This window comes from Gossypium hirsutum, chromosome A13, assembly GCF_007990345.1.
Source record: "Gossypium hirsutum isolate 1008001.06 chromosome A13, Gossypium_hirsutum_v2.1, whole genome shotgun sequence".
NCBI lineage: Eukaryota > Viridiplantae > Streptophyta > Magnoliopsida > Malvales > Malvaceae > Gossypium > Gossypium hirsutum.
Genome location: NC_053436.1, coordinates 111,306,641 through 111,333,274, shown reverse-complemented (window position 1 = coordinate 111,333,274; position 26,634 = coordinate 111,306,641). Strand labels below are relative to the sequence as shown.

Genomic DNA, 26,634 nt, shown 5'->3' with positions numbered 1-26,634 from the left:
AAGTGTAGAGACTAATAGCAAAATTTGATCAATATTTACAATATTTCTCCAAATCTATATTTATAGACATAAAAAATATACATGATATAAAACTTTACTTTTAATGATTATTAAAGTCCTAAAGTACATAAACTTATCTTAATATTAATGAACATTCACTTAATAATAAAATATTCATAACACTCCTTCTTGAATGTCCATTCATATATAATGTGCCTTGTTACTAAGATAAAAACCCTGTGGGAAAAGAAAATTTAGTGAAGGAAAAAAGAGTACACATATCTATAATACGCATAACATGCTGTATTATTAAAAACCTTACCAGAAATCAGTTAAGGGAAAAAGAGTATAGCCTGTATTTGCTCCACCTTACGACAATATCACATAATGTCTCAAATTCTTACCCAAATTAATCGTCTCCTCATCCACAGTTTTAATATAATATTTGTAATAATGTATATCCTTTTAAAACAAAATAATTTATTTGAGATTGACTAGAACATAGTGTATTAATTATCGCTTTGCTTTTTCAGATAACAATGTATTAGTTCTTCTAGAGCCTTGAATTAATTTTGTACTATGGAAGATTAACATGTTCCGTTATCACATTGAACATAGTGTAACAGTATATTAGCTTTTCTAGAGCTTTAAATTAATTTTGTATCATCAAAAATTGGTTCATTCGTCACCGAACAAGAAATATGGTTCTTATCCTTAAGAATAGTATGCATTGTTGTATCGTTTACAATATATATTGTTCATTTCATTTAAGAAATATTAATTGAATAATAAAATTTGAAATTATTATTTTTAAATTTTTATTATTAAAATAAAATTATAATATTAAATAATTTATTAAAATGATAAATTATATGATTAGATATAAATAAGTAAATATTTATGTTTAATAATATTGAAAACTATTAATATTTTAATATTTTAAGTATTTTTAAATTTAAAATTAAAATTTCATAATAATATTAAGTTTGATTTAAGTTAATTTGTATATAAAAATAAATTATACATAAAAATTTAACTCTCTAAATTTAACGTGTTTTGTGTAAAATTATTTTCGATGAAACCGACTGCGTTTCTAAAAAAATTAACTCTATATTTTATCCTTAATTATTTAATTCATAGGATGATTAATAAAAACTTACCTTTCATCACTGTAAATAAGACATTATTACTTTAACAAGATATTCTCTCATGAAAAACAAAACAAACAAATGACAGGTTTTTGTAATAATTACTACATGACATTTATATCTAAACCAATTAAATCCAATTTTTTTTATAATTATCCATATTTAATTTCACAACTAAACAACATATTTTCATATTTGTCTCAATAATATTGGTGCTCAGCAGATGACGTCATCTTCATGCAAAACCAAGCCAAACTCTGGTAAAAAAATTACTCAAAATAATAGTCATTTTATACATTCCCCAAAATCCATTTACAGTAAGTAAATAATTATTATATGTATATATAAAAAAAAAACCTTCCTAAGACAGTACACTACATTAAATATCCTTAAATATGTATATATATCTGTTAATCATATATTGGTTTTCTTGTTGCTACCCTTACATCACCATTGGCACGTTACGAAGAAGGAACTTATGGTTTTTGGTTTACATTTGTAAAAGAACCAGACAAGTTCCATGTTTTGTCAGTTGAAATTTTTTTTCAAAGTCATCTTGTTTCTCACTTTTCATCAAAAGCATACATATCTGCCTATATATACATACATGTTCATAAGTGTACGAGTGTGTGTTAGTGTGAGAATCAATGGCGTCATCGAAGAACATGGGGTTAGAGATGGCTTTATCAACCAACCCTTCAAAGAAGAAACCGAGGACTGGTTCTGCAAACAAGGCAAGTACTTCAAAAAACAAGAAGACAGCCACCAAAGACCGCCATGCAAAGGTTGATGGTAGGGACAGACGGATCAGGTTACCAACTGTTTGCGCGGCTAGGATTTTTCAGCTCACAAGAGAACTTGGGTTGAAGACTGATGGTGAGACCATTGCATGGCTGTTGCGTCAAGCTGAACCATCGATTATCGCTGCTACTGGTACTGGTGTAAGTGAAACATCAACAACACCTGGTCCAACCAACAACAACAGCACCAACACTGGTTTGGTTCCTTTCTCAACTGGTTCAGATTCCCCTTTGGCTACCTCGGATTATACGCCTTGTTTGACCTTTCTTCAGGAACCTGATCGTATGTTGTTGAAGAACAGTGGGGATGTTTCAAGGGGTGAACCAAGTTTACCACCTTTGGAGTTTGATTTTGATTTGGAATTTTCTGCTCATGAGATGGCTATGTTTCAATCGGTGGCAGCAGCTGCAAATCATGATAAAGAAGGGAAATTTTGAGTGTATTTTTAGTTAGGAAATTGTAAGAGAAAAAGAAAAAAAGGACTTGCTTGTTGTATTAGATAAATACATTAGATATGCTGTAATCTTAAGTTTTATATGTAATGGGGCTTTGAATGTGCATGTTAATGGGTTTTTTTTTAACAGAATGTGGGAATATGTGTTCAAATTCACTACTTTTTTTATTATTATTTAATTCATCGCTACAGTGACCGGAAACATCATCGGCACAACCAACGGACTAGCTTGCATTGAGAAAATATGTCTTTATTATTTCAAGATTTGGGATTCAAGAAATTTACAAATCAAGATGATAATGTCTTTGCTCTTAAAAATCAAACATTGAATCAAATATGGTAGAAAATACGCACTCCAAACGTTTTTTCTGAGATATTCATTGATATTCATCAGGGGACTCGAAATGCTTGTTCTGAAACATTCGCCCTTTTTTCTTCTTCTTCTTCGTCATCCCAAATCCCGGCACATCTGAGAACGAAGGCGACATTATTTATCAATTTGCAACAACATGAATAGAGATATAAAAAAGGATATGTTTGATGACTGTTTCTCAATTTCTGCATACATGCCCATTCTCGGCTTGTGACATGTGCATTTTGTTACTTACGAAATGTTCGTTCCGTTCCAAAGACCTTGCTTGCGTTCACTAGTATCCCCATCGGAACAGTGCCACTTATGCAGCAAGTCAACAAATCAAGCTATGCACCTAAAATCCTCTCAAACCCAAAACTTAAGGATAAACTGTCTGATAAATTATCTCAATGTAATGACATTGACAACCTATGTCAGTTCATCTGTGTTGCAAAAGAAACTGTGTTTCACCATTAGCAAGACGACTACATCGAATCTCTTTGGCAAGAAAGAGTTCAAAGCATGTGAATTATGACGCCATATTTGAGCAATATGGAATATATTTCCATGTCTTTTATCAAGTTGTCGACTAGCGATGCATTTAAGACATAATGAGTGAAAAAGTTCCCGAGACAGTAACTGGCCAACTCAAACCCGCCACCAGTCCGGAAAAAGTTATACAAAAGAAGCAACTGCCAAGGACGGATATTTACCTCCAAATGGATAGATTGAGTTGTAATGCACCTCTGCCCAAAAGCTCAAAAATATAACTGCACACGACAAATTAAGCCGAGTAATTCAATGCAAAATGTCCACCGAGAGTTGTAATGATTGAACTCTTGTCTTTCTTCTCTTGAGAACGACAAGGCGGAAATGACAGATAAAAAATTCAAGTGAATAACATAACCTAAAGGTTCAAACCCAATGCTACTTGGACACGGGTATGAGTGTTAGATAAAAGTATGTATTCAACACGGATATGATCAGATTTTTGTAAGTTTTCCACGTGTTAGGAGTATACTTGAAGGTCACAACCCCATATCTATATGTGGGACACGGATACTTCAAGAAAAATAAAGAATCCGAGCAACATATTTAAACCCACACGACAAAATGCTAGAAGGAAGGTTTAAAATGGCGTTCAAGATGTTGATTTAAATCCGCCAAAAAGAATTTATTCATAGATTCTATAAATGAAACTAATTGAAGCAGAAGTGAGAGTAATTGTACCTCGTTTCGACTTTTTGACATTCGGGAGAATCTCAATGTAGCAAGTGTCCTTGAAAGACGTTATGACAAATATTTTAACACCATACTGCAACACGTCACTAGCAAAGTATTAGACACCCAATATTTGCATCATATATTTTTAAGATAGCCAATTCTAGTTTTTCCGACTAAAACAACAAGTGTATACTTCAAAGCAGAGAACGGAGATATTGGCATCGATTAGTCTTTCAAATCTATAAATTCATACTGCTTAGAAGGACAAACTAGCTGGATGATTTCGATATGCAGGTCAGGCAATTAAACAATTTAAACCAAAATGAAATACACATAGCTGGAGCATACCAAATCTGCGGCAGCTTGCAAAGTTACATGATCACCCCATTCACCACTCCTATAAGCATCCGCAAAATGAAGAAATAAGGTTAACAGAAATCAAAAGAAATAATGTTCAAGTGAAGGAATAGAAAAATACTTGGACATCTTCTCCAGATAGTCACCATATGCCATGAGAACGTAACCCTCATATATATCTGGATATGACTTAAGCTGATTGTGCATGATATTGCAAGACAAGAAACATTAAACATTGAAATTCAAAAGCAATGCACAATGGTTTCAATGAAAGACTATAACACAAGCTCAACAAAATTAAAAAGCCTGTAAGGCCAACCTGATTTACAATTTGCTGTCTCAAAAATTCATGATGCTCAGGAGATCGATAAAATTGATCAGATAGAGCACGGAACTGGAAACATCATGAAATGAATGAGACATTAGATGTGTAATTTGTATTAAGCAGTGCACTAACAATTAATGAGCTTCCATGAGCCTAAAGCCACGTAAGATATCATGCAAGTGTATTTATAATAAACTACATTATACGAGGGGAAAAGTCAGATGTAAAAGAAGAAATCATAAAGTATTTACTTTACCATCTCTTACTAGTACTTTCCTAACATGCATTATTCTGTCTACACATTAAACTTCCAAAATGTAATCGCATTAACCCTTTTAGCTTCGTACTTTCAACTATAAGAACTAACCTGACAATTACCATCTCCTTCAACTTTAAGCTCCACCAAATTATAGACCTGTAATCTGTTATAGAAGAAGAATTTCCAATATATTCGAAAAATAAGTCAACCAAAGAGGAAAATGAAAACAATAGAACCATATAAGCAGAACAATAGAACCATAGAACCTTTCTAGTAGCCTTTGATGATCTAAAGTTGCTTCATCAACCGAGGGTATTTCACCATTGATTCTCGGAACATGCTATACACAACAAGAAGAAATCGAAAATCATAAACTATAGCCTTTTTTGAATTGTCATAATCAGTGATCCAAAGCTTATAGTCACTTACAGGAACAGGAACCATCTGATTCAGCCTTTTCCCCACTTCACCGTCAAGTGCATACTCATTAGCTAGCTCCAATGAATATAACCAGTCCACCTCCGATACCAATTTTTCTTCAGGGCTAGAACACGAACTCGAAGGACCTGTCTCGTCTTGCACTTCCTGACCACAATTCTGTCCTACAAATCACAAAATATAAACACAACAATGCAACACATTAGAAAACATACAAGCAATATCGAACATTAAACTTGAATATCAGAATTTCGGTTATACCAGAACTAAAGTCTCCAATGGACTGATCAACACAATCTTGTGGATAACCAGACACTTTGTTCGAAGATTCACTAATTGCAAGTTGTGACAGTTCTTGCAATTGAAGAGTATGAGCAATAGCCTCATCATTTTCAACATTGCAACATTCACCGGCACCGTAATGATCCTCGAAATAATTTACAGGGTAATGCTCCTCATCTTCTTGAGTTACCACACCATCATATCCACAATTAGCATAAGGATCACTATTGAATAGTTGCAATCCCCAATTAACAAAATCATGTTCTTGTTCATATGTAATCATTATCTGTAAATATAAGATAAATCTCCAAAACCCCCAAAATGTGCTTCCTCCTGAAAATGAACAATTATAGATTGTTTAACAACAAAATGCAAAACCCAGATTCGTTACTGGATTTGCAGCTAAAAGGTGAAGTAGATTAGCAAAGATTTTACGCCCAAAAAATCAAATAAAATTGCAATGGCATCAAAATAAAGAATGAATAAACAGAAAAGAAAATTGAGATCATAAAAACTAAAATGTCAGATCAAACAATGGCATTATACAACATTAAACAATAACAAAAAGAAGAAAAGAAAAAAAAGGACTGACTTTCAAACTTACCAGACAAGCTGAATAAGAATAGAGGAAAATTAAGTAAGATAATTATCCATGAAATTAACAGTAATAAATATAGAGAAAAGAAAAAGAAATTGACGCAAAAACAAAAATGAGAATAGTGCAGTGTAGTGTGGGAAGCTATTTTTATTTTAAAAGAAAATGTTTAATTAAAAATAGATAAAATAAAATAAAAAACAGAGGGAAAAGATGGTAGTCACGAGGTTTATAGCCTACGCTTTTCTTCCGTGAGTTAATGGACAGAATTTTCGGCACTTCTACTATGCTCTACGCTCCCACTTAAGATGTTTAATTTTATGAATTTTGGTCAACTTAGATATATTGGGAAAACCATAAAAAATGGGTAGATTATTAAATCGTTATATATGATTTATAAATTTTGAAAATATTGATAAAATATTAGAAATTTTGGTAAATTCTTATAAATGTTGGTAAATCATTAGATATTTTTGAACTTTTGGTAATTGTTTAGATTTAGTATAGGGTTTAGAAAATTTGAAAATATTGGTAAAATCTTAAAAAAATTTGGTAAAGTCTCATAAATATTGATAATTCGTTAAATATTTTGATAAATCCTTAGAAATTTTAATAAACTGTTAAATATATGGGTAAAACGATAGAAATTTTGATAATTGTTAAGACTTGGCATGGAGTTTAGAAATTTTGAAAATATTGATAAAATCTTATAAATTTTTGTAAAGTATTATAAATATCGATAAATCAATATTTTTGTTAAATCATTATATAATGTATTAAATTATAGTATAAAGATTTCGAAATGCATTCATTCATCTTAATAACTTTTAAACCATTTGGATGACATTATGAATGTTGTATGAAGAAAATACAAGTCCTTACTCCTTTGAATTTGATTACACTTTACTGATTTCATATCATGTAATCCATATCTAAAAAGAAAGAAAAATTAGAATAAGAACTAAGATAAAAAAAACAGTAAGAGTTAACATCAATAACTAGACAAATACTACTGGACTCAACATCTTCATCCTCGTCATGTGCATCAAGTGATGGATACTGCCCATTTTGGTCTTAAAAGGAGAAAGTTTGTTCAAAAACCATAAGGTATTTGCTCTTAAATTTTTTTTCATCATTATTATTTTTCTGAAAACTTAATTTGCCCTCAAACTCACTAAATTTCTTGCAATAATAGAAGTGTAATATCCCTAAACAAAGGATGAAAGCTTGTTTAAAAACTATACAAGGCATTTGTAAATTTATGCGTGCCCTATCTTCCCTCCTCCAACCAATTGTATCACATCTACATTACACTTGAGCCACCCCAAAGGAGGGGCCGATCAAGTCGTAACAGAACCACCCCACACCCCATGATGCCGTGTCCCAACAGCAGCAAAAACAGTTTCGGCATCCACCCAAGCCCGTAAAAAATCATGAGCAAAAGCAACAAACAATACAGTCCGCTTGAGCCTGCACCTACTGCTAGTAAAGAAGATTGCGATGGAACCAAGGGGACCAAAGCAACATGAGGCCCCTATACTATTGCCGCCCACTAGGCAAATCAAGCAATTTTCCAACAAAATCTGCAACAGTAAGCCCCGTAAGTTGATCCCTGGCCAGCGACCAAACAGCCTGCGCATACTCGTACCCCAACAAAACATGCTCCAAATCCTCTGCTGATGAACAACGTGTGTAAGTGATAGTCAACATCATCCCTTTTCCAACCAATCTAACTTTAGTAGAAACAAAGCGCCGCAAACATCGCCAAATGAAGTCCTTAACCTTAGGCGGCACTTGACAGCCCCAAAGTGTCAACCATGGTCCCTCAACAAAGCAAGACTCTACATTCGAATACATGACCATAGCTAGTCAATAACTGAACCGAAAAATTCCGTACTTTCATCTCTTCCATCCCTGACAAAGGAGCAGAGGAGGCGTAAAAACAATTGTCATCACACAACCAGGGATCGTTAAATACCCCAATGGAAGCACCATCCCAAGACACCAACGAGCCCCTCTAGCAAATAAAGAGCAGGCAGCGAGCAAGCTTTTCCAAACATATGACGGATTAGTACCATTAGGTGCCTCAAAGAAGCTAGTGTCATGATAATATGTAGCTTTGAAAATGCGGCTCACCAAGCTATCTGGTCGCAAGATCAACCTCACAACTTGTTTACCAAGCATAGCCAAATTGAAACACCTTAGATTATGGAACCCTAAACCCCCATACTTCTTAGGGACACAACTTGTCCCATGTCGCTCACCGAACTCCACGTTGACCGTCGGTGCCAGAACCTCACCAGAAGGAGTTCATCATTTTCTGCAGCTCATCATAAATGTTAAAAGGCAAAAGAAAAACACTCATGCAGAAAATAGGAAGAGACTGAGCCACAGTTTTCAAAAGTACCTCTTCGTCTTCTGTCCACGTGTGTACTTATTACTCACACGACACTAATTATCTCATCTCATATGTCATGGCAAAAATTAATTTAATTTAAAAATTATAACAGTATTCAAAAAACTTAAGAAGAATTCAGAGTTAAAAATATATATAAAAATTTCATAATTTTTTTTTAAAAATAATATTGAGTACATGCGGATTTCTATGCAGACTTTAAAAATTTAAAGTTTTAGTCAATATTTTCGTTAAATAAACAACAATTCAACTATCTTTTAAAGGTTGATAGGTAACTTTTTTAAAAAGGAAAGTTAAAATTAATTAAAAATAGAATAAAAATCAAATTGACAACAAATATAAACCTTTAAAGTTAAATTCGACATTATAAGTTACTGTAATTGTTAGCACAACCCAAAATAGATGAATATATAAGCCTAACAAAATGAATTAAGGAAAGCCATTATTTTTTCTATATGTGAAAACTTATTTATTAAAAATTTGATTAAACTACCTTATAGTTCATTGCAAGAATTAAGTCATAATATAACATTATGACAGTGGATAAATCTCAAAGTTATACATGAATTATGGTTTAACGTGTAATTATATACATGAACTTTGATTTTGTATAATTTTATACATGAAATTTTGATTTAATCCAATTCTTATAAATTATTAATACAATTATTGATATAACATCATTTTATGTTTATATAATGCATACATAAATAATTATATTTATCCAATATAAAAATAAATTGATGTATTTATTTCTTTAAATCTATATAATTAAATCAAAATTAAAGTTTTAAGTATATATTTGAATCACAATTAGAGTTTCACGTGTATAATTACACTAAATTAAAACTCATATATGCAATTGCACATTAAATCAAAGTTCATGTATAATTTTGAGATTTATCCCATTATAAAAGGTAGAAACTATTGAAATTGAATGCATTATTCAACATATCGTAGAAGATTAACATTGTGATAGGAGGTATACTTCTCTATTTTAAATTCAAGAATTAATGAATTATATCAAACTTGCATTCATAAAATGTATTTATTATTATTTGGTAGAGGGTTACATAATAGATTGTTGCCAACTTAACTTGATTACTGAGAATATCCTTATTTTTAGTCAAAATAGATTTTTAGCCATTTTTGACATATTTATGGATTTTTACTAACGATCTTGAATACATAACAACTTTTCTTTTAATGAACCTTAGTTAATGTGTCCTTGGTGGTGGAGGTGGTTGTGTCCTCCTTGGTGATGGAGCTGAAGGTGGAGGCGGTGGTGGTGGTGTCCTCCTTGGTGATGGAGCTGAAGGTGGAGGTGGTGGTGGTGGTGGTGTCCTTCTTGGTGATGGAGTTGAAGGTGGTGGTGGTGGCGGTGGTGGTGTCCTCCTTGGTGATGGAGCTGAAGGTGGAGGCGGTGGTGGTGGTGGTGGTGTCCTTCTTGGTGATGGAGCTGAAGGTGGAGGCGGTGGGGTGGTGTCCTCCTTGGTGATGGAGCTGAAGGCGGAGGCGGTGGGGGTGGTGTCCTCCTTGGTGATAGAGCTGAAGGTGAAGGTTGGTTCATTGGAGGTGACAAGGGTGGAGGTGATGGTTCGTTCTTTGGTGGTGAGAAAGATGGAGGTGAAGGTTGGTCCATTGGAGGTGAGAAATGTGGAGGTAAAGGTTGGTCCATTGGAGGTGAGAAAGGTTGAGGTGATGGTTCGTTCATTGGTGGTGAGTAAGGTGGAGGTGAAGGTTGGTTCATTGGAGGTGACAGGGGTGGATGTGATGGTTCGTTCATTGGTGGTGAAAAAGGTGGAGGTGAAGGTTGGTTCATTGGAGGTGATGGTTCATTCATTGGTGGTGAGAATGGTGGAGATGAAGGTTGGTTCATTGGAGGTGACAGGGGTGGAGGTGATGGTTCGTTCATTGGTGGTGAGAAAGGTGGAGGTGAAGGTTGGTTCATTGGAGGTGAGAAAGGTGGAGGTGTAGGTTGGTTCATTGGAGGTGATAGGGGTGGAGGTGATGGTTCGTTCATTGGTGGTGAGAAAGGAGGAGGTGAAGGTTGGTTCATTGGTGGTGGCAGGGGTGGAGGTGAAGGTTGGTTCATTGGAGGTGAGAAAGGTGGAGGTGACGGTTGGTTTATCGAAGGTGGCAGAGGTAGAGGTGAAGGTTGGTTCATTGGAGGTGAGAAAGGTGGAGGTGTTATTGAATTAGGTGAAGGAGACGGTTGGTTCACTGGAGGTGACAGAGGTGGAGGTGAAGGTTGGTTCGTTGGAGGTGAGAAAGGTGGAAGTGATGGTTGGTTTATTGGAGGTGACAGAGGTGGAGGTAAAGGTTGGTTCATTGAAGGTGGGGGAATTGGAGGTGGTGAAGGTGCCCTCAAAGGTGGAAGTGAGACTGGCGGAGGTGTGTTTGAACGTGGTGGTGGTGGTGGAGGCGCTCTCAAAGGTGGAAGTGAGACTGGTGGAGGTGTGTTTGGACGTGGTGATGGTGGTGGAGGCGTCCTCAAAGGTGGAAGTGAGATTGGCGGAGGTGTGTTTGGACGTGGTGGTGGTGGTGATGGTGGTGGAGGCGCCCTCAAAGGTGGAAGTGAGACTGGCGGAGGTATGTTTGGACGTGGTGGTGGTGGTGATGGTGATGGTAGTGGAGGCGTCCTCAAAGGTGGAAGTGAAACTGGCGGAGGTGTGTTTAGACGTGGTGGTGGTGGTGGTGGCGGTGGTGGAGGTGCCCTCAAAGGTGGATGTGAAATTGGCGGAGGTGTTTTTGGACGTGGTGGTGGTGGTGGAGGACTCCTTATTACTAAACAAGTTTTGGTGATACTTAAAGGACTATCAAGACAGATGCCATTTAAACAAACGAGTTGGGTAATGCAATCTTCTCGTCTTTGACATCGTTGAAAACAACTCAAGAGAGCATTAGTAGGTAATGAAGAAGATATAATTGTAAATGTTAATAAAACAATAAAAAAACTAAACACCAATGCCTTGGCCATAGAGAAATGCAAACTCTAAGCAATATGAAAGGTGTTTAGATTTAGAATGGAATGCATTAGAAACTAAAACTTATGCTACTATTTATACATAACATTCACATCATTTACCACTTCTTCTTTTTTTCTTTAATATATAATTTATCATTAATGTATAGATATAGGTTACTGTTATAATAAAGCTTTTTGATATAATTGAATGACAATATTAATAATGCAATTATTAATTACAAATCAAACACATCAATTTAGTCAACTTTTTATGTTTATCTATTAATGCCCTTAATTTCATTTTATTATTTTTACTTAAATTTTATGGTTATATTTTATCTTCTTAATTTCCATTTCTATCATTCAACTTATGCATTATTAGATTATTACTCACCAAAATAGTGGGTGAAAAAAGTTATTTGATGTGCAAATTATTTATATAACTTTATAAATATTTATATCTTTTTAATGAGTTTCGTAATATTAGTGAAAAATACCTATTCAATGCAAAATTTAGCCATGTACTTTAATAAAATTGTCAATGCGTATTTATATTTTTCAATTTATTTAATTTAATACTTATATTTTTATTCCGTCCAACCTTTTAGTACTCTGGTCTAAACACATATTAACACATGGACCACTAGAAAAGAGCCATGTGGCACTGTGGACCAGATGGAAAAACTAAATGGTTAGAAAATAGAGACTTGTATAAAAATTTTCCTTTTCTTGTTTAAAGGTAAAAATATTAAATATAATATAATTATTATTTTTCTCCCAATTTATAACATCTTTGTCTCTACAACCTAGGAATTCTTCTCCTCAAAAAAGATAAAATTTTTTTATGAGATTTTAATATTTTGATGGTTAATAGTTTTTTCTGGTTAATTAATATAAACTCTTAAAGAAATTAGGATTAATTGTCTATATAATCTTAAATTTGTGAATGCGGATTAGAAGTTTAACATTTTTATTTATGAATTGTTGTTGCTAGTGTTATTATCGAGAATTCAACTCGAAAAATGGAGTTTAGCCTTGAAAATCTTAAAACCAATTTGGGATTAAGAACTATGATTACATATTGTCATCCAAATGATAGAGAAAATATAGGAAGGACATACTTGCATAAAGGACATTATCAACCTAACAATTACAACTTTGTAAATAATTTTTATAGCTTTGTAATAGTCTTACGTTCAACCATAGTATGCATTGGTCCATCAATGATTAATATTATACATTAGATTATATGAATTTTATAAAAGTTTTAATTTTTCAAAATTTAACCCCACAACCCAAATTTCTTAGCTCTACCTCTTCCCTTATCTTTGTTTGTGCCCTAATTTGTGTATTTAACCTATTATATATATAAACTACACCCAAGGTCGCTAAATTAGTACTATTAGTAAATTTACATTTTGATCATTAAACTTAAAAAAGTTGCAAAATTGTTATTAAACTATTCGAAAGTTTTCATTTAAGTCATTAGGCTGTTAAAATCACTATTGTATGGCATTCTTTGTTTGCACTGTCTTCACCAATCAAAAGTTCTCATTCCCCTTCTTTTCTTCAATTTAGTTTTTTCATAAAACATGTTTAAATGTCACAAATCTACAAACCAAAATCTAAATAGCCTTCTTCTTCGATCTCTGGCACTGTTCGTTAGATTGACTTGGATCTAAGGTATGTTCTTCTACTCGTCAATGGATACTGATCCACCGTATCGATCGCCGATTTGTCGCTTGGAGCTTGGTAATCAAACTTATTAAAATGAGTTGGGCTTAAAGACTCTTAAATTTTAGTTAAGCTTTAAATTAGAGGGTTTTGTAGTGAGCTATGCATAGCTAGGTTTTGAGTTGGGTGGATATTAACAACCATTAATTAAATTACATTTTAGGGTGTTTAAGAGCTTAACATAAATTATAATCAACTTCTATGCATGTAATTAGAGGTTTATAAATCTACTAGTAGCTCATATCACGATATAAAATGGCAAAAATTAAAATTTCCCAACAAATTGAAATTAAAAATAAAAGTACCAAATTGTCCCAATTACATATGTTTCAAACTACATTTTGCCCAACATGCATTAGGGGTGCTTTAGGGCAAAGTTAGATTTTTTTTTGGTAGAATTAAGTCGTGTAAGTTTATATTTTTATAATTTTTAAAGAATTAAATCAAAATTTTATCATTTTTTGGGGGCCAAAGTTAGGGGCGAAGTCAGATTTTTTTTTTGGAGGGCCGAAATTAAATTGTATATTTTTACGATAGTAAAAATTCAATTTCATCATTTTAATAGTGTAAACTTACCATTACTAATTTAAAATTTTATAAATTATAAAAAGCCTAAATGAGAAATTTTCCATTCCCAACTCCCTAGCCAAAGTGTAATTCGATCATGTACTAATTTAAAATTTTATAAATTTTAAAGGGAAATTTTCATCATTTTGGGGGGCCGGGGCCCCTGCTAGTCCCTGCTGTTACCCTTGGGTGAGTTTGGACACTATAGAGTAATTAGATAAAAGTGTAATTACTAGGGTCATAATTACACGAGAATCCCCAAACGTGTTTGACAGATAGAGTGTAAGTATATTGTAATTCCATATGTCATATTTAGTAATATAAATAATAATTACACAACTACATAATTTTAAATTCTAAAAAATATTAATTATCATAAAATCATCAATATTACTTGAATATTTTTTTCTAAATAAGTAACAAAACCTAAAATCAAAATAATCTTATATAACATGTTAGTCCAAGAAAGTATTCAACAATATAATTACCGATAAATTGATAAGAAAAATAAACATTCTATGCAATTTTATCTAATTACTCTAATATTTCATACGCTTTGTAATTAATAATAAATACTTTTTTTGTTATCATTAATTAATAATAAATAATTTTTTGTTATCATTAATGAATAATAAATATTATGTACTTTAGTTAAATTTAGTATAAATAATTTTGAGACAAATCTCAAAATTATACATAAAATTTGATTCAATGTACAATTTGATACATAAACTTTGATTGTGGTTCAAAAATATATATGAAACTTTAATTTTGATTCAATTATACACATTTTAAGAAATAAATACATCAAATTATTTTATATTAGAAAAATATAATTATTTGTGTATGCAATATATAACTTAAAATGATACTATATCAATAATTGTGTTAATAATTTTACGAGAATTGAATCTAATCAAAATTTCATTTATAAAACTGCACAAAATCAAAGTTCATGGATAAAATTGCACATTAAACCTAAGTTTATGTATAGTTTTGAGATTTATCCCTTTATAATATATACTATGTAATTTAGTCAATTGTTTGGTACATTAAAATGTATAGGAAAATTATTACTCGTCAATAATTTTTTTAGATTATTTAAACGATATCAGTAAAATAACATATAACTATATTTAATTTTAAATATATATATATTCTAAAATTAAAATATACTATTATTCTTGTATAAAATAACTTTTAAAATATAAATCATTTACATATTTTATTCTTGCTCAAGTGTCATTCAACTTGAAATATGAGTCCAAAATTTTATCCAAACCTGACCATATTTTTAAATGGTTAACCTGAACCCATTTTAAGTCTACTCAAATTATTTTTTTTTTAAATTTATTTATATGATTTTAATTTAATATTTAACAAATTTATATTTTTCATTTATTAAAATTTTAAATACAAATAACTTGACATCTTTTTAATGTTTACGTTATAGTATTATATATTGCTATAGATTTATTTTTTATGTGTTATCAATTATATATCATCTAATAATAACATAATATAATATATTACAAACTTAAAAAATAGGTCGAGCTCGAACTTAAACATTCAAGATTCGACTACCCATTCAAGCTCAAAAGGTACAACTCAATTTTATGTTATGAATATATTTGTTTAAGCGAATATATTCTTTTAATTTAACTGAATAAGTACAAACAAAATTTAAAAAAATTAACATAGGAAAGTAATCAAAACCATAAACTTAATAAAATAAGAATGCCTTTCAATTGTTTGTGTATTTCATTGTTTTATAAACTTAATAAAATTAACTAACATTTAGTGATAACCAATATAAGATTGAAGCTATAGATTTTTTTTATGGAAGTCGAGATAAAAATATAAATTGTTGGAGGACTAAATCCATAAATTTTATATCAAAAGTGGCTAAATCGAAATAGTAATTTTCTAAAGGGATTAAGAACACAATTCAACATTTTATCCAACAACTTTACTTGCCCCCTATGATTCGCCCGGCTAAAATCTTCAAAATATTAATATTTGGATAAACTCTCAAAATAGTCATTTTTATTTACCTTCTATTACATTTTAGTCACTTATGTGTGAAATGTTACGTTTTATTCATTTATGTTAACGTGTTGTAACATTTTAGTCATTGAGCCATTAACGGTAAGCTGATGTGGTATGTTAAATCATCATTTCAAACAAAAATTTTATGTTAAATTATACAATTGGTCCCCATATTTTTTTCGTTTTGAGCAATTTAATTTTTCTCTTTTATGTTCTTTTAGTGTTTCTTTTTTTTCTTATTTAGTTTCCATTCTCTTTTGCTTCTCCCTCTGTTTGATTGATCTTCTCAATTTAAATTGTTCAAAAAATAAAGTATAGAGACTAGTTTTAATAAATGGATCGGAAAACATAGAAAAACTATGTTAAAAGAAATGGAAAAGGGAGGAAAACAGAGGGAGAATGAGAAGAGAATGAAAAAAAAAAGAAAAAAAGAAAAGTTCAAAGAACATAAAAGAAAAAATAAATTGCTCAAAACAAAAAAAAGGACCAATTATATAATTTAACCTAAAATTTTTGTTTAAAATGATGATTTAACATGCCACATCAGCTTACAGTTACATCGTTGACGACAATTAACGTTCAGTGGCTAAAATGTTGCAACACGATAACGTAAGTGACTAAAATGTAACATGAGACAAACAAAAGTGACTATTTTAATAATTTACCCTTAATATTTTGGGAATCTCGATTCGACCCAAGAGAAAACTAAAATATATATGATCATACAAACATTAAAATGTCTCGTATAAATAATGTGATTCCAATTGAAATCGTGTTATAATATATAATCATCCAAAGTATCAGTAAGAATCAAAATTGAAATTTTTATTATTATCAATATTTGTTAATTCAAAATAATTTTAACAAAAATTAATTTCTCAATTTTTATAAAGCGGAAAGATATAAATTCATAACTAAAAAGTTTCAGATATTTTATATAACCCAAGTGCTTGAGAAATTAATGGCTTTAAATAATTAGTTTCAACTACAGTTTTCTCCACCTAATGTTTTAATGATTTTATTTCAATAATAATGATGATAAGACATGTTCAATCAATTATTGTTAGGGATCGACTCATATAAACGAAGAAATTGAAAAGATCAAACACACAAATTTTACGTAAAAAACTCCTTCAAAAAGAATAAAATTAAAGGGTAGAGGAAGCTTCGACTTTTCACTAAATGAGTAGAGAGTACAATATGGAGAAAATAAAATTAAATGTACTAAACGTACTAACCCAAACCCCGAAAACAAAACCTTAACTCTCACAGAGTCTTCTCAAAAGGGATACAAAGTTCTCTACATAATTACCACAAAAACTCTCACCAACACTCACCTGCAACTACATTTGGTCGATCTCAAAAGAAAAGCCTGTAGTACTATATCTTTAATTGCCTTATCGAAATAGGGTGTAATGACCCAAAATTCACGGACATAAAAAAAAGTACATTATAGGGCCTCCGCCTCAGTAAACTGAACCTGTAAATGATTATTAGAAATATCTATGAGTCTAGTAGTGTGTCTAATTAGGTTTTAATTAGGTGAATTTAGCTTAATTAAGAGTAATTAGGAAAAAGGACTAAATTGAATAAGGGGTAAAATTTGAATTATTGATTAATAAAAAGAAAGAGGGACCAAGATGATACATATGCCATTTGATATAATTGAGGCGGCAATTAAATTGAAAAATCAGATTTTTCTTAGGTATATATATTATATATTATTATTAATTGATTATATTATAATTATATTATATATTATCAAACAAATTAAATAAATACAAATGTATGGTAATAAAAATATATATGTGTAAAAATTATATTTGTACAATTGTAATTTAAATACATAATTTACTCATAATTTAAGTATAAAGATATTTTATGATTATTAATTATATTAAAAAAAATTTATATGATAAATAAATTAAATTCATGACAAGTGGATAGTGATGACGATATACAAATGTAACAATGTATAAATGTACATCTGTAACATATGTATTTGTGCATTAAATAGATACTTATTATATTTATTATTATTTAATTGATATTATATTATTATTTTATTTAATTACTTTTTATTTAAGTAAATAGATAGTTATTATTTATTAATATTAAATTATTATATTATGAAATAAATTAGATCAAGACAAATGTAGGGTGGAGATAATGTACAATTGTAATATATGTACGAGCCCATTTTGCCCGGGCCCATACCAGCAAACCAACCCAAACAAACTAGACTAGTAAAACACTTCTAGTCCATTACAACAAAAATTAACCCCAAAATGCCCAAACCCAAAATCAAGCCCAAACCTAATAGCCCATAACAAACTTTCAGCAACAGCAAACCCTAGCCCCAACTGCCCATGAGCGCCGCATGTGTGCCGCTCCACCTCCTCGTCCACCACGCCCCACGCGTCTGACACTCCCACTTGCTCCACCGTGCCCACCACCTGCAACAGAGACAGAAACAACAGCAAAGAAAGCATGCGAATGATGGGGAGAATAATAAACAAAAGGAACAAAACAAATGTATTGGCTTTAAAAGCCGAAATCTGTCATGGGAACGGGGGGATTTTTTTTCCTTTCATTTTTCAATTGTAGTACTACTTAAGAATACAAGAATAAAAGCAGATTGAAGCAAGAAAGACCAAAAACAGAAAAGGCAGTCAGATCTAAGGTTTTTTTTTGTTCAAAAACTCATCTATTATATATTTTACATAGCATAGGTTTATAAAAAAGTGATAACAAAAAAAAATAAAAAATTTTACCTTTCCGGCCACCGCGTGCGGTGGCCGGCGCCGGCGCCGGCGAGCCTCCGGTGGCCGTCCGGTGACCCCCCTTGGCCGGAAATCGCTCCGTGCCCTCCCTCTCCCTCTTTCTTTCTTTTTTTTTTCCCTCACCTGGTCTCAAATGAATTTTTCAAAAAAAAATTAGCTTTTATAGGGGACCAAAACGCACCGTTTTGGTCCCCCCCTGTTTAATGAAAAAACGACGTCGTTTCGGACGTGGGGCGGGTCGACCCAACCCGCACCAGGGCAGGATCCGCGTGTTTTTGAGCGGAAGGGCTATTTGCGCAATTGGCCCTTCCGCATTTTTATATTTCGCAATTAAGTTATTCGTTGTTTATAAATTGACCCCGAAATCCGTTACACTTTGCGATTTAGTCCCCCTTCCAACGGTGTCGTTTCAAGTGTTTGGATAAATTACTTATTTGATCCCCCATAGTTTAACGCGCGTTCTGATAAATCCATTCTCCTTTAATTTCTTTCAAAATTCGCCCCAGAGATTTGGTTTTTAATCCAATCTCATCCCTTTTTTCATCTGTTTTTTTTTACCTTAAATTTCATAATATTTTTGCTGTTTAATTCAATTTTAAATATTAATTGTTATATATATAATATTATTATCATTGTTGTTTTATTATTATTGTATTATATTTAACTATATATATATTTTGTTTCGTTTCTATTATTATATACATATATTATATATTCATTATTATTAATATTTGTTCACATATTTCATTACATATATATATAGGTATTTTTGTGTATATGGTATTATTTTCATGTATTCATTTATTTATATCATTTTTTTTAAATAATCATATTAAGCATACACTTGTAAATATCGTGCTATTCGTATATTTCCCATTATCTCATACAAATATCTTTGCATTATTCGTCATACATTTCTTTCATTTTTATGTATATGTTTTAGATATCACAACATTTATATATTTTCGCATTATGTTACGTATACATTTTGTATCTTTACTATTGTGATTATTAGTATATGTTTTTATATTTATGAATATATCTTTAATACATATAAGTATATATTTATTATTAATAGATGTTTTCAACATTATTATTATGTATATTATGTGAATATTTTAACATTATATTATATATGTATTTATATATATTACGCATATATATATACCCCCTTTTTTTAATATTATATTTTTTACATATATATGTAGATATACGTACTTATACCTACTTAAACATATTTTTTCACACTTCATAATTTTTATACACTTACATATATTTATGCATATTTTACATCATATACATAATTATATATTTTATACTCTTAAAAATGCTTTTTATACATTTCACATATTTTATAATTCACATACATATATTTTATATTATCACGATTTGTAAATATATAAATACACATTTACATTTTTTATAATATTTACCGATTTCATATATGTGTACATACTTATCTATGTTTTCATATTCTGTAATTTATATATATATTTCTTATTTTATGGTTTTAAATTATACATGCATATATATACATTTTACATAATTGTATTTATTGTCATCATTGTTATTTGGTGTTTGCTTATTTATCCATGAACACTTGTGCTTTTTCTAAAATGTTAGTTCTATTTATTTATTTGTATGCTTTGTTTATGTAATTGCCTCGTCATTTCATTTTGCCTATTGCATTGTTGTTACTCATTTTACTTTGCTCACCTTGTCGCATTCGTTATTGTTTTGTCAAGCATTGACACTAAACACCAAAAAGGAAAATTTTTCTAAATAAGGCAATATTTCGCGTTTGGGAATTCGAGAAAACGTGCCCTAACGTGCTGGGTTTCGATTTCTCGTTTGACTAAATAGCCAAATATCCTCTTAAAGCTTCAAAATATGGTTTCATTAAACTATAAGGTGATCTTGGTTTCGATGGTTTAGAGTATCGTGTCCTAATGTGCTGGATGTGATATTCCCTCGGAACAAGAGAATCTTATGTTTCAATTCACGATGTCAGATTTTCTTGTAAGGATCGCATTTTTTAAAACTCTTCAAATTTTCAATTTTCGACACTAAAACACTAATTAATCAACTAGGTACCAATTTTGGGCGTATCGAGGGTGCTAATCCTTCCTCGTGCGTAACCGGCTCCCGAACTCATTTTTCTGAATTTCGTAGACCAAAATCGTTGTTTTTATAAAATTAAATCATTTATTAAAAACAACCACTTTTTGAGGTGACCCGATCACACCTCGTCAAAAAAGGATTGGTGGCGACTCCCGTTTTCATTTTTTTTTTTAAATCCAAGTCGACCCCGTTTTCATCCAAAAATGGTGTCAACAATATATATATATTTGCTATTAAACAAATATTTATAAATTAAGTAGTTAATATATATATTAAGTTATAATTATCAAGTAAATAAGAAAACGAAACAAATAAAGGAAAGAAAGGAAATAAAACATAGAAAGAAACGGAGAAAGCCATTCGAAAGTGGGAAAGGAAAGAAAGAAAGAAAAGAAAAGAAAAGGAGAAATTAGGTTTTAAACCTTGAAGTTTAATTTGGTAAGTCAATTAAGCTCTTTTTTCTTAAATTTGATGTTTTAGAAACTTTGGAATAAAGTTTTGATGAAATTAAGTTGAGGTTTTGGAAGTTTTAAGGTTTTTTAATATAGTTCATGTTGAACAAAATAGTGAATTAGGGATTTAATTGAATGAATTTCAAGTTAGAATTGATAAAAGGATTAAATTGTAAAAGAAGCTATAAGTTTTGTCATAGAAGGATTAAATTGAAAGAAATTTTAAATTAGGGTTTTATTATGAATATTGAATAGTTTAGTTTCATATGGCAAGAAATTAAGTAGAAAAGAAGTATGAATTAAGTTAGAAAAGTAAGTAAACTTAGTTAGGATTAAATTGAAAACAAGTAGGAATTGAATAAAATTCAATTATTTATTATAATTTGATGCTGTAATTAATAGTGAAAATTATTATTATTTTCGTAGCTAGCAAAGAACCCGAGGAATCGGTACCGAAAAGAAAGGAAAAAGTTGTCGAGGAGTAATCGAACAAATCTGGGTTTGTATTACTATAATTAAATTATTTATTTATTCATTAAATGTTAAATTAAATTATGTAAGTAAATGATGAGGTAAGTGTTGTTATGAAATTGAATGATAATTGAAATGGCTGTTAAATAAATTTTAGTATTGGATTATGATTGAATTGTTGAATTGAAAGAGAATTTGGGATTTAAAGTGAATTTGAATTAAATGAGAAATATGTGTTAGTATTGAATTGTATTTTGATTGGTGAATGGAAAGTGTATTTGATTTTGAAAGTGGATTTTTGAAATGAAAGTGAAATTGTGATTTAAGAGGAATTGATCTGAATATTGATTGAAACAGAGAAAGTGAATTAAATACCCTATTAACTAGCCGGGTTAAGTCGGATATAGTTGGCATGCCATAGGATTGGAAGTATTCAGGGATACTTCGACCTCAAGTCGATGAGACACTGAGTGTCATTATTGTACTTCGGATAGATTCGATGAGGTACTGGGTACCACTTTACTTCGGCAAGGCCGATGAGACATTGGGTGTCAACTTTGCTTCGAACTATCCGATGAGACACTGGGCGCCATTCTGGTGTGTTTGGTTGGATCCGTGTATCAGCCAAAATCTGGGTCTGTTAATAAGGTGAAAAACTGAAATCAGAAATTTAAATTGTGGATTGAAATTGAGATTAGAAATGGAAGGCATGAACTAAACGTTGATGTAGTGAAGAAAATTGAAGTCTGTGATATTTGATTGAAACTGATAAATAGTTGAAATTGTGTTACTATTATTAACAAATGAAGTTTAAGAACGAGTTAATATTTGAGAAAATTCAATTGTTATATGTTTAATATTTATATTTCATTATTGTTATTATAGTTTGAATTATAGTAATATCACTGAGTTGTCTATACTCAGCATATGGTTTTTTTCCGTGCGCAGGTCAGTAGGAATCAAAATCTGGTCCAGCATCTGAACCAATCTCGATCTTAGCAACCTTGGTGATGTATATTTAATTTTAGTATATGTAGCATGTACCTAGGTTGTATTTTGAGTTAATGTGGTTTTGGATTGTAAGGATAATATGTGATGATTTAAATTGGTAAATGAAAGATTAAATAAAAAAAATTAAAAATTTACGAAAATTCTCCGAGCACTTGGATAAGTCCCGATTCACTTCTAATATGTGTTTTGGACATCGAGGGTCCATTATAAGGACTTAAGGATTAAATTTATACTTTGTATGATAATTATTTGTGAGTTATTCGTAATTTGTTCGATATGTCCAGTAATGCTCCGTAACCCTATTCCAGTGATGGTATAGGGTTAGGGGTGTTACATAGGGATACAAGGTCCCTTTAAATAGGTTAAGTTTAAAGTGCTAAAATGACTAAAATATCCCTAAAGTGATCAGAGTTTGATCGAGAAAAGATAGCATAGTTTAACTAGGAGAAGAAACCAAGATCGAGAAAAGATAGCATAGTTTAACTAGGAGAAGAAACCAACTTTTTATGGGAAACAGGTTGCAACATCCCCATTCATGTCGTCATGACATCGTCCGTCATCGCGATGTCGGGAAACTAATGTTGTGTTTGATTTTGTGCTTATAGTTTTAAATTTATATAGTGTATAGTTGTGGAGACACTAATGTTGAGAAGATATTAATCTAAAGATTAACAAGTAAAGGTCTAGTTTAAGCAAATTCCATTATAATTGACTTTTTTTTTTGTAAAGTTGCAATATAATGGAAATATTAATGTTTATAGTATTTTATATCAATTTAATGGAAATATCGGATTAGTTTGTAAAATTACATATATGAAAAATATAACTATATCGATAAATTCAATGTTAAATATATTTTTATGAAATTCATTAATTGAAGAATACAGTTAATTGCTACAACAGAATAAAAAAAACACTGTATAATAACTTTATGCTATACAAATAAATTAATCAATGATACCCCAAGAAACACAAAGTGAAGCATTAACAGAATTAGTTCTATTGAGTGATTTTCTTCCTAAATGAGCCCGTACAATCTCTTTAATCTGCACCAAAATAGCATCTTTAGTCAAGAAAGATGTACCAAAATACTTCTTATTCCTTTGTCTCCATATCACATTCAAATATGCATTCCAAGTAAGCTTAAGTATAGCAAAAAGTAAAGACTTCCCTTTAAGTTTCGATATCGTCCAAGCTAGTTTTTGTCTCTAAGTTCTCACAGCCCTATGAATGGAGCAAATGTGTAAAATTGACTGACACACCTTCCTTGAAAAACTGCACTCAAAGAAAATGTGATCACTTCTCTATGCAGCATCATACAAGGTTAAAATATTAATCCAACAAAAAGATACAAATAAGTGTAAACCTGTGTAAGTGAGTTACTCCTTGTATGTATTAAAGAAACCTTACCAGATTTGCCAACCCTATATATTTTTGCCAACCCTGTAATAGTTGACTGCAAGTTGCATTTAATTTACAATATAAATAGCAGCACTTGGAAACAGATGGATATAACAAGAGAAGTAACATTCAACAAAGAAACATGGCAAACCTATTTCGTAGTTCTTTTTCTTTTATGTTCATTACCATAGTTGTCTTGTCTCATGTTTTGTTCTCAAATGCTGTCTCCAACTGCAATGAACCATGCCAGAACCCAAATGACTGCTCTGGTCAGCTTATCTGTCTTAGAGGTAGATGTTTCGATGATCCTAATGCCGGCACACAGATTTGCAATAGTTACGGCCCCACCATTCCCTCGGTGCTGCCCCCGAGGAAACAGCCCGCACCGGCTCCTCCATCGCTTAGGGCTCCAATCTTTCGACCACCACCACCAGCACCTCTTCCATGATACTGATGCATGTATTAAAGACAACTTGTAAGAACAATATAGTTGATGGAGGGGTCTGATATTGCTGTAGGAAATCAGGGTAGCTGTCTTTTAAGGTTGAAAAAAAATATCTAGGGATCGTATATGTCACCTGGTCCACGGCCAAAGGTTTCATTTAATTATGGTCAATAGATACATTGAAATAAAACATTAAACCTTTTTTAAAACAACCATTAAAGTGAGTGGAAGCTAATATAAATATATATTTATTTTAATGTATTTAATTGAATTGTTGTCGTTGAAGGTGATAAGATTTAAATCAGTATGAAATTTAACATACTCTATCTATGTTTGAGAGCATAATAACTTTAAATAATTAGTTTCAACTACAATTTTCTCTACGTAATGTTGTTATGGTTTTATTTCAATAATGATGATGATATAAAAATGTAGGAATTCATCTGTATGGTTTATTTTATTAAGAGTATGAACATACTTCGATTTAGGTCATTAATTTTATTGCCTCGTTGATGTAGATTATTTGACTTTTTCTGTAATTTATCTCTCATATGAAAAAAAATCGATTGAAATGAGTATTTGAATCATTTTTATATATAACTGAATGAAAAATTCTGACCAAATTGCGAGTAAGCTACAAGGATTTACCTTGGCGAATGGCACTTCACCTGGTGCTGGACTCCGATAGAAGGTTTCAGCCATGGGGCATTTGTGGGGAGGATGGGATGAACTTCTAGTTTTTGCAGGGGGGAGTTGAGGGCAGCGCTAGTGGTGGAGGCTGTTGGGGCTGCTGCCGGAGGACAATTCAAATAATCAAAGAATTATTTAGACAACAAGATAATAATCAATGCATATATGTTTAAAGAACTTAAGTATAATTTAGCCAGTTGTGCATACATGTTTTTTTTTTTCCTTTTCCACTCAAACAAAGTCGTAAAATAATGTCAACTAGGTTGTTTTATACCACAATTGTTGCTTAGATTATGAGCAAAATTATGGAAAGACATCAAAAATGGCAGACGCAAAGAACAAGCTTTCTTGTTTTTGTCCAAATTTTGACTTTCTAACGAGTGATCATTCCACACCTATATTTAAATTAACACATTCTAACACCTATATTTAAATTTTAACGACATTGACGTGGAAATTTAGATGGTAATCCACATGTATTTTACAATAATATGACATAATTTATTTTTTATGTCACATCAATAAATAATTTAAAAATTATAAAATAACATATATATAATATAAAAATTTAATAAAATTAAAAAAATAGCAAAGCGTACAAAATAATTGCCATGTGGCCTGCCATGCTTAAAATTTTAATATTTTAATAATTATTTTCATTAAAAGTAACAATTTAACTCTTTTTAAAAGGTTGATCAAGCATTTGATGAAAAATTTTTCTTAAAATAGTAATCAATAGTTTTGTTCAAATCTATGCTAAATTGTGAGTTTAGTTCCATATATTTTAAACTCCTTCAATTTTAAACATGACTCAAATGGTACCAATTAAATCTATTAAGTCAAAATTTTACCATTAATCCCATACTATGGATAAATTATAAGTTTAACACATGTTTTCCAATTCAATTATTTTTAATTCTTATTTTTTAAACTTAAATTTTCAATCTTGACACAAAATGATAATTATTAAATTTTATTAATTCAAAATAATGTGACGTTTCTGTGAATATCATACGGAAATAATAAGACGAGATGATATTTTATATAGCATTTTAAAAATAACAAAATTTAACTGAAATTTTAATATTAAAATAATATATGAAATAAATAATTATTTTTCACTCTGTTTTAATCTCCCGAAGAAGAAAAGGTCCAACAAGCTTAGGGTCCGTCCCTTTCTTTCGGCCTAAAAGGACAAACGCGTTGTATTTCGTCTTCATGTTATATCAATTTCTAAACTTTTAAATAATTTTTTAAAAGAAATTCATATTTAAAAGGACTAAACCAAGAA

The 26,634-nt window shown here is 30.9% G+C and overlaps 2 protein-coding genes across 7 annotated transcripts; both read right to left on the bottom strand.

Moving 5' to 3' along the window:
• Positions 1-1,671: 1,671 nt before the first annotated feature.
• LOC107929404 (OVARIAN TUMOR DOMAIN-containing deubiquitinating enzyme 12) lies at positions 1,672-6,587 on the bottom strand. Of its 6 annotated transcripts, XR_005907931.1 has the most exons (13): positions 6,245-6,432; positions 5,620-5,973; positions 5,350-5,522; positions 5,187-5,260; positions 5,029-5,083; positions 4,656-4,730; positions 4,458-4,531; positions 4,328-4,376; positions 3,986-4,070; positions 3,469-3,525; positions 3,012-3,110; positions 2,758-2,872; positions 1,672-2,354 (listed from the first exon to the last, which is right to left on the bottom strand). XR_005907931.1 is itself a non-coding variant. In XM_016861054.2 (12 exons), exons 2-11 carry the CDS (start codon positions 5,921-5,923, stop codon positions 2,781-2,783), a joined length of 1,038 nt encoding a protein of 345 aa, XP_016716543.1. In that variant the 5' UTR covers positions 5,924-5,973; positions 6,245-6,432; the 3' UTR covers positions 2,222-2,354; positions 2,758-2,780. The 6 variants fall into 6 exon arrangements, 5 of the variants coding, with proteins under 5 accessions (XP_016716543.1, XP_016716465.1, XP_040941909.1 ...); XM_016861054.2 differs by lacking the exon at positions 3,012-3,110 and having other exon boundaries at positions 2,222-2,354; XM_016860976.2 differs by lacking the exons at positions 1,672-2,354; positions 3,012-3,110; positions 6,245-6,432 and adding an exon at positions 6,476-6,587 and having other exon boundaries at positions 2,638-2,872.
• A 3,098-nt stretch (positions 6,588-9,685) lies between these two features.
• LOC121212697 (proline-rich extensin-like protein EPR1) lies at positions 9,686-11,682 on the bottom strand. The gene has a single exon (XM_041085974.1). It carries the CDS (start codon positions 11,629-11,631, stop codon positions 9,865-9,867), a length of 1,767 nt encoding a protein of 588 aa, XP_040941908.1. The 5' UTR covers positions 11,632-11,682; the 3' UTR covers positions 9,686-9,864.
• Between the last annotated feature and the right edge of the window lie 14,952 nt (positions 11,683-26,634).

Bases quoted from the DNA above. Each gene is read 5' to 3' on its own strand.
- LOC121212697 (XM_041085974.1), bottom strand. From the start codon at position 11,631: ATGGCCAAGGCATTGGTGTTTAGTTTTTTTATTGTTTTATTAACATTT.
- LOC107929404 (XM_016860976.2), bottom strand. From the start codon at position 5,923: ATGATTACATATGAACAAGAACATGATTTTGTTAATTGGGGATTGCAA. The intron at 5,523-5,619 runs GTATAACCGAAA...TGTGATTTGTAG, and splicing joins CATTGGAGACTTTAGTTCTG to GACAGAATTGTGGTCAGGAA. The intron at 2,873-3,468 runs GTAAATATCCGT...CTTCGTTCTCAG, and splicing joins CTCAATCTATCCATTTGGAG to ATGTGCCGGGATTTGGGATG.